The sequence below is a fragment of the Silurus meridionalis genome, chromosome 8 (genome assembly GCF_014805685.1).
Source record: "Silurus meridionalis isolate SWU-2019-XX chromosome 8, ASM1480568v1, whole genome shotgun sequence".
NCBI classification, from domain to species: Eukaryota; Metazoa; Chordata; class Actinopteri; order Siluriformes; family Siluridae; genus Silurus; species Silurus meridionalis.
In genome coordinates this window covers 16,849,379-16,861,480 of record NC_060891.1, presented here as the reverse complement: position 1 = coordinate 16,861,480, position 12,102 = coordinate 16,849,379, and the positions used below count along the sequence as shown (strand labels likewise).

The window sequence follows — 12,102 nt, the reverse complement described above, 5'->3', positions numbered from 1 at the left end:
TAAGTTTTAATAAGAAATCAATTAAACTATAATAAATAAATAAATAAATAAATAAATAAATAAATAAATAAATAAATAAATAAATAGAGCTACCAGAATACAGCACTCACTACAAACATGACCATCAGGGACTACAAATTACAGCCATTATGGACACTCTAATGCTTACCTGGCCACTGAGTGTAAATACCTGGACTCAGATATTTATTAGAATTATATTATAAACTAAAATATAAATCTTTAGTTTGTTATGTGAATGCCCTTAACAAGCCTTGTTCACTTATAATTATTCTGGTTTCTTGTCTTGGTTCTGTTTTTTTTTACTTGCTCTTCCCTTACCTAGTTTCCATTGTTGATCACCTGACCATTGCCTGCACCTTGACACTGACTTTGGATTACATATTTGTCTCATTTGCTATGATAAATAAAGCTTCTTATTCCTGCATTTGCGTCTGTACCCACATACCTGACAATTAGTACATTTTTATTTGAACAGTGTAAATTTCATTATTTACTTAAACAATGCCTATATATACAAACACAAGTTTTTTTTATAGATTTCATATAAATGTTATATTTTTTGATCAAATTTTTATATTATATTAGGATGAATTAGGGGTCACTGGAGATAAAGTTTAAAGAAAATGCCAAGTTTGGACAACTATCAATCTTAGTTCAATAAAGCAGCGGACCCCCGGGCCACAGACCGGCACTGGTCCGTAGGTCAATTGGTACCAGGCCGCACAGAAAGAATACATAACTTACATTTTTTTTTTTATTTATTATTTGATTTTGAATTATGTTTTATTTTGAAAAAATTACCGGATTCTCTCTGTCTATGACTCTTGATGCATGTTATGATGCTTGCCTCGGTCACACATCTTACCTACCTTTTTAAAAGGGACTGCTCCGGCCGCTAACTCATAATACATTACAGCTAAAGGATTCACGTTTGTTATTACATTTACAAAATTCCAGTTTTTCATGCCTGTTGTATCATTTTATTTTGTTGTATTTATCCACCACACCTTATAGGCCGGTCCGTGAAAATATTGTCTGACACTAAACCGGTCTGTGGCGCAAAAAAAGGTTGGGGACCGCTGCATTAGAGCACCCAAGATAAATGTTAATACCAGGTCTGAACAGTTCATGAGGGAAGCACCTTGCTAAGCTCCTCTTTAATGGTTTCCATGACACCCAACATGTCTGTGATCTCTTCCTGCGAGGTGTCTTTGGTCAGCTGCTGGGCATTGCGTGTGGCTGTTTTATATACTGCCTCCATTGAGGGCACTTTATGTTTGATATCCTGTGGAAATAAACATTTAAAATGTAAATGTTTGTGGTATTAAAAAAACTCTTTATTAATACCTCCTCGAATGTCACTGTTACCTCAATGTCTTGAAGAAATGTTCTTATGTTCAAAAAGGACACTTGGACTGGACTATTCATCCTCTCATTAGATGTGTCTACAAAAATCTTTAAAGCTAAGACACCGTCCTCATAGTCTTTCTTCAGCTTGTCCACTTCATCTGCTCTTGCGTACTGCAAGTAAAGGCAAATTTAGTATTTAATTTCATCTGCAGGACATGGAATGCAATTTGTATTCTTGTATGTATGCATTTAGATCGTGTACTTGTATTGTAAATCATGTACTGAGCAGTGATCCAGCATGGTAAATAGCAAACATACATGTTTGACTTTGACAAACAGCTCCCTCCATCTGCCATTGAGGAGTAGCAACTGCTGCTTCAGGTCTCTAGAAACCGTCTCATCACAAGTCTCAATCAGGAAGTTCCCGGCATCGTTCATGTCCATGTGCTGCTGTATCCAGTGTGGAAGATTCCGGAAGAATTCCTAGAAAGGATAGGACAAAGGATTGAACTGAGTAAAGTTTGCAACTTAAGCTCAGCTAAAGTTGGAAATTAACCCTGTAAAGTGTCATGCTTAATATAACAGCAGCAAAAACACAGCCAGCAAAAGACATTACTGATAACAAACATCTGAGAATCCATGTGCCATATCAATCTAACAGTAAATTGTGAAAATTAAATGTACACGTTATATCTTATACTCTGAAATCAGAATTAGAATACTTTTATTGTTCCCATAGGGAAATTGTTTCATTTATACATACACGCTTGTCATTTTCCGAGTGGCTGAGCATCTGCTCAGCGTCCTCCAGCCAGGCCTGCAGACTGGCAACTTTGCTGCTGTATTTCTCCCAGTTGGAGATAACCTCTTCCAGCATGCTGCGTACACTGCGTACCTCCACTGACAAGTTTCTCCACTGTGCCATCGTCTCGCTTAAGAACTTGTTCATCCCCTCACACTCCTCAGCTGAAATCATACAGCATCTTATAAGTGCATTCACATGCTAAAAAAATATTAAAATACTTATAAAATACTAATGAAAGTATTGTTTGAAATATTTTGATTCATTAAGTCATGCAAACTATGTCATAGAATATAATCTTCAACATCAGTAAACACTGTGCTGGTCATGATTACAATCAACCCGCCTAATTCCAAGTAATCATTGTGAGTTGGCAGTAGCTGTTAGCGTGTGAACAAGTCAGATAGATTGAGACTATATAAGTAGGATTAGGTTAAAAGATTAAATATTAATACACAGTCAATGTTGGAAGAGTGTACACTGATTATAGTTTCTAAGGATCTAGTAGCAGCTGCCTTTCTCAAGACATACCTCTCCTGGAGATTCTATAGCCTAGAATGTGAAATGAAAAATTAGTCCCTAGTACATAAAGACTACAAGTTTATGGACATGGACCTCCAAATATCTGAACACCAGTGAACAAAAGTTTATTAATAGTATAAACACAAGTAACTGCAGTTGAAGAAACATAGTTTTACTAAATTTGTTTTTTTTTACACACTGTGCTGTATCACACAAGTGTTCAAATAATTATAAAAAGAATCAAACACAAAAAGAAACTGTAATTATTGATTAACTTTACCTGAGCTATCAGACTTTATGTAGATGTCTGCAGCTTGTTTAAGGGTCTGAAAAGTTGTCTCGTACTGCTCAAAGAACTTGTGGCCTTCAATAAATGCCTGTATAGAAAAGAGGTTTAATAAGGATCCATGATTTGTCTTGTCTGCATCAGACCTTTTTAGACAGTATAGAACTGTAGACATACAATGTAGTTCTGTAGAAGCAGCTCCACAGAGTCCCGTCGGCCATATTTGATGATCCAAGACTTGAGCTTAGACTCAGCCAGGATAAGGAATGCCATGAGACGATACTTCATTTCCCAGAATTCCAGTTTAATTAGGTGAACATAAGATGAGGTGGACACATAATTGAATCTGTGGAGTGAAGTATTTTAATAAAAGGTACAAACCTAAAGAATTCCTAAATGTGTGTGTTCGCAGACTCAGCAAAGTCTAAAAAGAAGCAAATCTAACCTTTCTGCCAGGTCTTGGAGCTGTTCATGTGGTACAGGTACCCCGTTCACTGCTCTATCCTTGTGAATCTGCTGAAATGTCTGCCTGTGACCTTCTAAATTTATTAGTACCTCCTAGAAGAACAAAAATGACAGTTTTAGTAGGCAGTTATTACGTTGTGCTACATTGGGCCTTGATTCCTGAGAGACCTAACATACTAACAAAATATTATTCTTGTACAAAGTATTTCCAGGTATCTAAAACAAAGAAATAAGCTAAACAGATCATAACTACCTAATGATTACCAATTTTTTTTTTTTTTAAGAATCAACCACCTGCCTATTAGTGCTATATCTTTTGTTTTTATTGACTTGATCCAACTGACCCTGGAGTTATGAGGCGGCAAAATCCCTACTGCGCATCGAAAAGGCAAAAACAGTGGGGGCAAATAAATGATATTTCCAGTAAAGTATACCTTATGCTGCTCCAGCTTCCTGTGGATGATGTTGGCCGTCTCTTCATGGGCCTGCTGAATGGGAATGTCTTCTCTAAGAGCAAACTCTGCCCGATGCAGCCAGGCTCCTATCACTCCCAGGGGACCTGGCAAAGACTTATCAAGATGGATATGCCAGTCCAGAAGCTATGAAACAGAGCACCATTAGCATTTAAATGAATGCTATGATTTTAATACAGTAAACTGTTCAAAAAGCTTTATTTCAGGCAAGTGAATTTCATGACTTCTGTTGGCTTTTAGGCAAAGCGAATTTACTGGAGCACTCTGTACACATAAAAATCTCTCTCTGTATTTGTTCCCTGGTCTCTGCTCCAGTTTACGCTACATCTTTTAATTATGAAAGCACACTCGTGCAGCAATGAGCAACAAGAAAAGGTGGCTGTGTGTCTTTCAATAAATGAACTATAAATGAACATATGATAAGATGTATACCCGAGCAGACACATGCTCCCACGCCTGTTTCACCACTGCCTGGTCCACAGACAGTTTACCATCCTTATGCACAGGCTGAAAAAGAGTCTCTATCTGCTTTTTCCTCATTTCATACTGCACCCGGAAGTTCTTGAAAGCCTGATAAAAAAAATTAAATAAATAGGTATACTCTAATCTTCAATATATAAGAGAGAATAAATCCTATGTGAGCTATTGGCATGCAGTATAAACTGGGTTACCTGATATTTTTCGGAGAGGTTGCCCTCTGCTCCTTGTGCACGAAGTATATCTCTCTCCAACTGATCTAGCCAGGCCTTCCACTCTCTCAGAATCTTTCTTTCCTCTCTCTGAACACACACACACACACACACACACACAAACACACACCTGTACTTATCCTCCATTACTTATTTACAATCTCTCTGTATCTAAATATCTAAGTTCAAACAAAGGAAAAACCCACAGCATTCTGTAGAATAGGTGAAAATATTTTCAAGTAATGTCCCCAGACTAAGACCAAAAATAGGAAAGTCTTATCAAATTGTCATTTCATTAGACATGTTTCACAAAGATACTAACCACTAAGAACAGACACATACCTCAAGCATTAGCTCAATGTCTTGAGGATCATACTGTCCAGGAAAGCAGGGCACACAGAGAGATGCAAACACAACACCATTAAGATGTTAGCGGAAAGACAAAGGGAAAAAAAGCAAAACAAAAAGAGGAGAGAATGGAGAGGGAAAGTTGCCACCGCATACACTACATCAGAATGCATGCAAACAAAAAGTGAGCTCAGCACTTACCTGCAGCATTGGGATAGAGAGAGCAAAAGTTGGAATGGAACGAAGAAGTAGCTACAAATGCACAAGACAGATGACAAAGTGAGCGCATGAAGCATGAAGGGTGGGTGTAACGCTAGAATCTTTCCTGTGGTGGGTTGGACTGCATGGTAAACAAGCGCCAGGGACAAGATTAATTAACAGCAAGCGGTTACATAATGTTAGTGAGTACACATGCATGCAGGTGACATTTGGTACAAGACTCTAAAGCAAACCTCCTCTTGCTGTCCATCTGTCTCAGATTGGTGGGGGTCTGGGTAATGCTTAAGGAACTGAGCCACATAGGTCATTATAGACTTCTCATCAGGCTTATCCACATCCACATCTGCAGAAAACACAAATGTTTGTAAATTACATTATATTTAGCCTGCTAACAAATGCAGTAATTATGTTAGTCCAGTTCATATATATATATATATATATATATATACAGGGAGTGCAGAATTATTAGGCAAGTTGTATTTTTGAGGATTAATTTTATTTGAGGATTTAATTTGAACAACAACCATGTTCTCAATGAACACAAAAACTCATTAATATCAAAGCTGAATATTTTTGGAAGTAGTTTTAGTTTTAGCTATTTTAGGGGATATCTGTGTGTGCAGGTGACTATTACTGTGCATAATTATTAGGCAACAACAAAAACAAATTCATACCCATTTCAATTATTTATTTTACCAGTGAAACCAATATAACATCTCAACATTCACAAATATACATTTCTGACATTCAAAACCAAACAAAAACAAATCAGTGACCAATATAGCCACCTTTCTTTGCAAGGACACTCAAAAGCCTGCCATCCATGGATTCTGTCAGTGTTTTGATCTGTTCACCATCAACATTGCGTGCAGCAGCAACCACAGCCTCCCAGACACTGTTCAGAGAGGTGTACTGTTTTCCTCCTTGTAAATCGCACATTTGATGATGGACCACAGGTTCTCAATGGGGTTCAGATCAGGTGAACAAGGAGGCCATATCATTAGATTTTCTTCTTTTATACCCTTTCTTGCCAGCCACGCTGTGGAGTACTTGGACGTGTGTGATGGAGCATTGTCCTGCATGAAAATCATGTTTTCTTGAAGGATGCAGACTTCTTCCTGTACCACTGCTTGAAGAAGGTGTCTTCCAGAAACTGGCAGTAGGACTGGGAGTTCAGCTTGACTCCATCCTCAACCCGAAAAGGCCCCACAAGCTCATCTTTGATGATACCAGCCCAAACCAGTACTCCACCTCCACCTTGCTGGCGCCTGAGTCGGACTGGAGCTCTCTGCCCTTTACCAATCCAGCCACGGGCCCATCCATCTGGCCCATCAAGACTCACTCTCATTTCATCAGTCCATAAAACCTTAGAAAAATCAGTCTTGAGATATTTCTTGGCCCAGTCTTGACGTTTCAGCTTGTGTGTCTTGTTCAGTGGTGGTCGACTTTCTGCCTTTCTTACCTTGGCCATGTCTCTGAGTATTGCACACCTTGTGCTTTTGGGCACCCAGTGATGTTGCAGCTCTGAAATATGGCCAAACTGGTGGCAAGTGGCATCTTGGCAGCTGCACGCTTGACTTTTCTCAGTTCACGGGCAGTTATTTTGCGCCTTGGTTTTTCCACACGCTTCTTGCGACCCTGTCGACTATTTTGAATGAAACGCTTGATTGTTCGATGATCACGCTCAGAAGCTTGGCTATTTTAAGACTGCTGCATCCTCTGCAATATATCTCACTATTTTTGACTTTTCTGAGCCTGTCAAGTCCTTCTTTTGACCCATTTTGCCAAAGGAAAGGAAGTTGCCTAATAATTATGCACACCTGATATAGGGTGTTGATGTCATTAGACCACACCCTTCTCATTACAGAGATGCACATCACCTAATATGCTTAATTGGTAGTAGGCTTTCCAGCCTATACAGCTTGGAGTAAGACAACATGCATAACGAGGATGATGTGGTCAAAATACTCATTTGCCTAATAATTCTGCACTCCCTGTATATATATATATATATATATATATATATATATATATATATATATATATATATGAACTGGACTAACATAACATATACATATATATGCAGTGGAACCCACTTATCTCGCCCTCGGTTAACTCGACAACCCTATTAAGTCGACGTTTTTGAAGTGGAACCGCCAAATTCTCGCTTTGTCTAAGCATTTTTGAATGGTTATGTCGACTTTTTTATGTTGCCGAACCCTAATATCTCGAGCACAAGAGGGGAAAATTTTGCCATTTAACGTCAGTTATGTCGATCGGCACTGTGCAGCCGCAGAAGAACTCGCAGAAGTGGCGGAAAAAATAGGCCTTACAGATGCTACTGGTGTTGTATTGTATACTGGTGAATCTCTGCTGTTAGTTAGTGCACATATGCCTTTTGTTGTTAAATGTTATGGTAGGAGCGCGACGCTGGTAGGAGCGCGACGCTGGTAGGAGCGCGACGCTGGTAGGAGCGCGACGCTTGGTAGGAGCGCGGCACGAACCGTGGGATGAGCAGCAAAAGCATAGAATTAACAACGGCAGGATCGGGGGAATCCGCGATGCGCTTTGGGAAGAAAAGCACAGCCGTTGAGAGAGTGCCGGTGGGAAGGCACGTAACCAACGTACACCAACAATAACGGACAGTGAGAGTGTGGAAGTTTAAATAGGAGCTGTTGATGAGTGCTAAACGAGCACCATATGTGCGCGATTGAAGCCGGGAGCTTCAGAGAAAGCGGCCGAGAAAGCACGCTGAAAAGGGCGTGGCAGGTGGATTCCTGTTAACAAACATGTACTGTATGTACATTTTTATAGCATGCCTTCATCAAACAAATTGCGGCAATGCTGCTGTGTAAAAACCCTCCAAAAACACGTGCATGCACATTCTCATTTATTAACGCACATCATGTACATAAAGAAATTTCAAGCACGTTAATATATTGCCGCCACTTTTGTTTTTGTTTATCTCGATCATCGGTTATCTCGATGCTTTTTGGCGACCCCCTAGGACATCGACATAACCGGGTTCCACTGTATATATGTGTGTGTATAAAAAATACTGAAATGCTGCAGCCTACCTAACAAATACTGTACAGTATATCTAATTTTCATGTATATCAACAGTAGATATGATGGAATATTATGTTATAGAATCAGTCAGAATAAGAGAAAAGCACCTTCAGGATCTAGGAGGCGTGGAATGCCCAGCTCATTCTCTGCCAAAGTAAAGGCATCCTCCAGGTTCTCACGGTTGCCTCTTCTCTTTACAAGCTCCATGTCCACCAGGTCTGGGCGAATAGCATATATGACAGAGTGGAAGGCCACACCACTCCGCCAGCTAGGGCCAAAGTCTTTCACCTCAATCCCCAAACGACTTAAAAAAACAAATATAAAATGTTTTTCTTGGACATGTATTTGTGAATGATTAAAAGTTATTTATTGTAAAAGAAGCATGGCATACTTGGTTGCTGTGCACTGCACCCATCGGAGCATGGCTCTCTTAGCATTGCCCTGGAACTTGGTCATGACATTTCTCTTCATGTGTGGGCTTGTGGTCTCGGAATTAGCCATGCTATCTACAGACGATGCGCTGTTAGATAGGGCCTTAAGGGCTGGGAGGTTACTTGTCAGCTCTTCAATCTGCAAAAAAGCATCAGTAAATGTGTAAAGGTGACCTATATTTTACATTATTTATATATATATATATATATATATATATATATATATATATATATATATATATATATATATATATATATATAAGTTAATCAATGTTAATCAATTCAAATATTTAACTCATTATAAATCGCAATTTAATCGCACATTTTTATGCAATAAATGTACCTTAAACTTTTAAGTTTTTAATACTTAAATCAACATGAGCAATGGGAGCAGCCGAAAAAAGAAGGAGAAGGAGAAGGAGAAGAAGAGGATACCAAATGGAACTTTTGCTATGTTTTATTTGTCGGGTGTTTGTATCATGGCGGATTTTGGTGCTTGATTTGAGACTTGACGCATCAGTAAAAGAAAAAGATTTAGTGCCTAAAAATAATTTTTTGGGTGGAGTTTATTATTTTTTGTATCTGAGTAAAGAAATTATGTTGTGAATAAACATGTGTTGCATTCCAGGTTTGAATTTCGCCTTTTTTATATTTATTTCTTAATATATTTAATAAAAATGGTCAAACAGACATGCGTTCTGCATTAATCGCACGTTAATAAAATTAGTGCCGTTAAAATGAATTTGCATAACGCGATATTGACGCGTTAATTTTATCAGCCCTAATATATAGATAGATAGATAGATAGATAGATAGATAGATAGATAGATAGATAGATAGATAGATAGATAGATAGATAGATAGAGAGAGAGAGAGAGAGAGAGAGAGAGAGAGAGAGAGAGAGAGAGAGAGAGAGAGACACTAGGGTTTAAAAAAAATTTACCTGAAAGTACAAGATAATAGTCCACATTAATCCCAAGACTATAGATGGTCTTCCATCAGCAATGTCAGTGGCATTTATATTTACTAGCTTGATCTGTAAAAATACAGACAAACATCTTACCAATGCAAATAATCATATAATTTAGAGATCACAAATATCTGCAACTGGAGCAACAAAAGCAAGCCAGGCAACAAAGGCAAAGGTCATTCATTATTTATTTTAAATATAAATAAATAAATAAATAAATAAATAAATAAATAAATAAAGACTTTTCTTTTTAAAATACCAGTTCAGACAGCTCTTGTACTAATAAGACTATACCAGCAGTCTGTTTTATGTAAAGAAATATTTTGCATATTGTAGCAAAACAATTCAACTCAAGTGCAGTTTAGATTCATTATGTTGACAAGAAAGAAAAGTTCTCTGTATTAACAGCTCAGCAGGAGCAGACAGCCATGACCAGAAAAGTGAGTTGCATCTCCAAAATGTACTAACCGGAGATCCTCTGTACACAGACTGAGAGGAAGCATGACAAGAGAGAGAGTGCAGTAACACATTGGACACTCTAGACACTGACTAAGGAGCAGTTTTATCTGTGTTCTCCATGTTTATTTTATGATTATTTCATGCTTCAGCACAATTAAAACACAAATTAAAATGGTTGGGACAGGTGTAGATTTAATTAGGGCTACAACAAAGAAACCAATAAAATCAATAATATTCGATAATGAAATAATTTGTCAAAAAATGCAGTAATCGATTAGTTGCTTTGTTGGAGTTACAGGTTAGCCGCTTGAAAAACACAGCCGCTTGAAAAACGTGGAGAGCACAGGGTCAACTGGCAGCAGAAAAAAAAGTGTGCGTTCCATGTCATCCAAGGCATGGGAGCATTTTATATTAAATGCAACAAAGAAAAATGTTACTTGCAAATTATGCAGATCAGAGCCTCATGTGAAAATTGTATAGTTTAATGAAGTGCTATTGTGTAAACTGTATATTTGCTAACTTCTGTATTTTGCTAATAGATCTGCTCTGTCGTGACTCGCAACATAGTGATGATTCAATTAAAAGGATGCGAACAAACTTCTTCTACTACTTCTTCTTTTTTCAGCTGCTGCCATTAGGGGTCACCACAGCGGATCATCCGTCTCCATAAACCCCTGTCCTCTACATCTGCCTCTTTTAAACCAACTACCTGCATGTCTTCCCTCACCACATCCATAAACCTCGTCCTTGGTCTTCCTATTTTACTTCTTCCTGGTGGCTCCATCCCCAGCATTCTCCTACTGATATACCCCATGTCCCTCCTCTGCACATGTCCAAACCATCTCAATCAAACCTTCCTACCTTGTCTCCAAAACGTCCTACAAGCGCTGTCCCTCTAGTAAACTCATTTTTAATCCTGTCCATCCTCGTCACTCCCAACAAAAACCTTAACATTTTTAGCTCTGCTACCTCCAGATCCACTTCCTGTCTTTTAGTCAACATACCATACAACATAGTAGGTCGGTGCGAACACTAAATCTAAAAGCAGCAAAAAACAACAGCAGCAAGCGATGACATTTTTAGTCATTGTTGTAGTTTTCAGCGAATGCTTATTCATTTGTACACCAATGCATATTTCTTTCCCATTTTTAAATCAAGTCTGTTAGCTTGCTGCATTTCTCCGTTCCATTCTCTTTTTATAGCATTTGTCTACTACAACAGTAATTTATCTGTTTTTAAATGTGATTTACTGCGACTTTACTACATTCAAATGCTTGTCTTCAACGTTTGTGTATTTAATTAATGCATTTATCATTTAATTATTATAATAAAATTTAATTAGTTACATATTCTTGATGCTTATATCTTCACAACTATACAAAATGTTTTTTTTTTACCAGAAATTGTCAAAACAATGTTGTATAAAATTTTATATAGAATTTTTAAGCATGGTTGTAAACTTACAATCTGCAAAATACAATACACATTTTGATTTACACAAATTGCATATTCAAATGCTGTTATATTTTTGTGTTTTGTTTTAACGGAATCAATCCAGCATGAGTGAATTTGTTCAAGGAGAAATCCCCCATGCACTCTTTAACAAGCAGCCACTATAAGCTTTAAAATTACAAAATTAAAGATAGTTAAACTCAATATGATATTTTTTAAATACAGTTTTATACATAAATACCCTGAAATAGGGTTTTATAATCGTCAGATTAATCAATTATCAAAATAAGTGTTAGTTGCAGCCCTAGATGTAATATATCCTTTCTTGTTGTTAATGTAGAATTGCTGGACATAGACACAAAGTGGACTTAATCGTAGGGATGCAAAAAGTCTGCTTACCTTTCTGCCTTCCAGAAACTTTAGAGCAGTGCCAATATTGGACACCCAGTGGATTCTTTTCAACTGCCGACCCTGTTCACATGGCTGTGAATGGAAGGACAGGACAAAACCAAAATGGCAGTTGAATTAAATGTGATTAATTACTCT

The 12,102-nt window shown here is 37.7% G+C and overlaps 1 protein-coding gene across 1 annotated transcript in view; it reads right to left on the bottom strand.

The window, feature by feature from the left end:
• syne1b (spectrin repeat containing, nuclear envelope 1b) overlaps positions 1–12,102 on the bottom strand; it is an 82,236-nt gene that overhangs the window by 60,918 nt on the left and 9,216 nt on the right. The window contains 17 exon segments of the mRNA XM_046855724.1: positions 1,163–1,306; positions 1,390–1,542; positions 1,690–1,854; positions 2,135–2,337; positions 2,705–2,725; positions 2,976–3,072; positions 3,159–3,327; positions 3,427–3,539; positions 3,881–4,045; positions 4,352–4,489; positions 4,591–4,698; positions 4,951–4,983; positions 5,409–5,518; positions 8,352–8,548; positions 8,636–8,814; positions 9,619–9,711; positions 11,956–12,039. Coding sequence (XP_046711680.1) covers positions 1,163–1,306; positions 1,390–1,542; positions 1,690–1,854; positions 2,135–2,337; positions 2,705–2,725; positions 2,976–3,072; positions 3,159–3,327; positions 3,427–3,539; positions 3,881–4,045; positions 4,352–4,489; positions 4,591–4,698; positions 4,951–4,983; positions 5,409–5,518; positions 8,352–8,548; positions 8,636–8,814; positions 9,619–9,711; positions 11,956–12,039 — 2,172 coding nt within the window.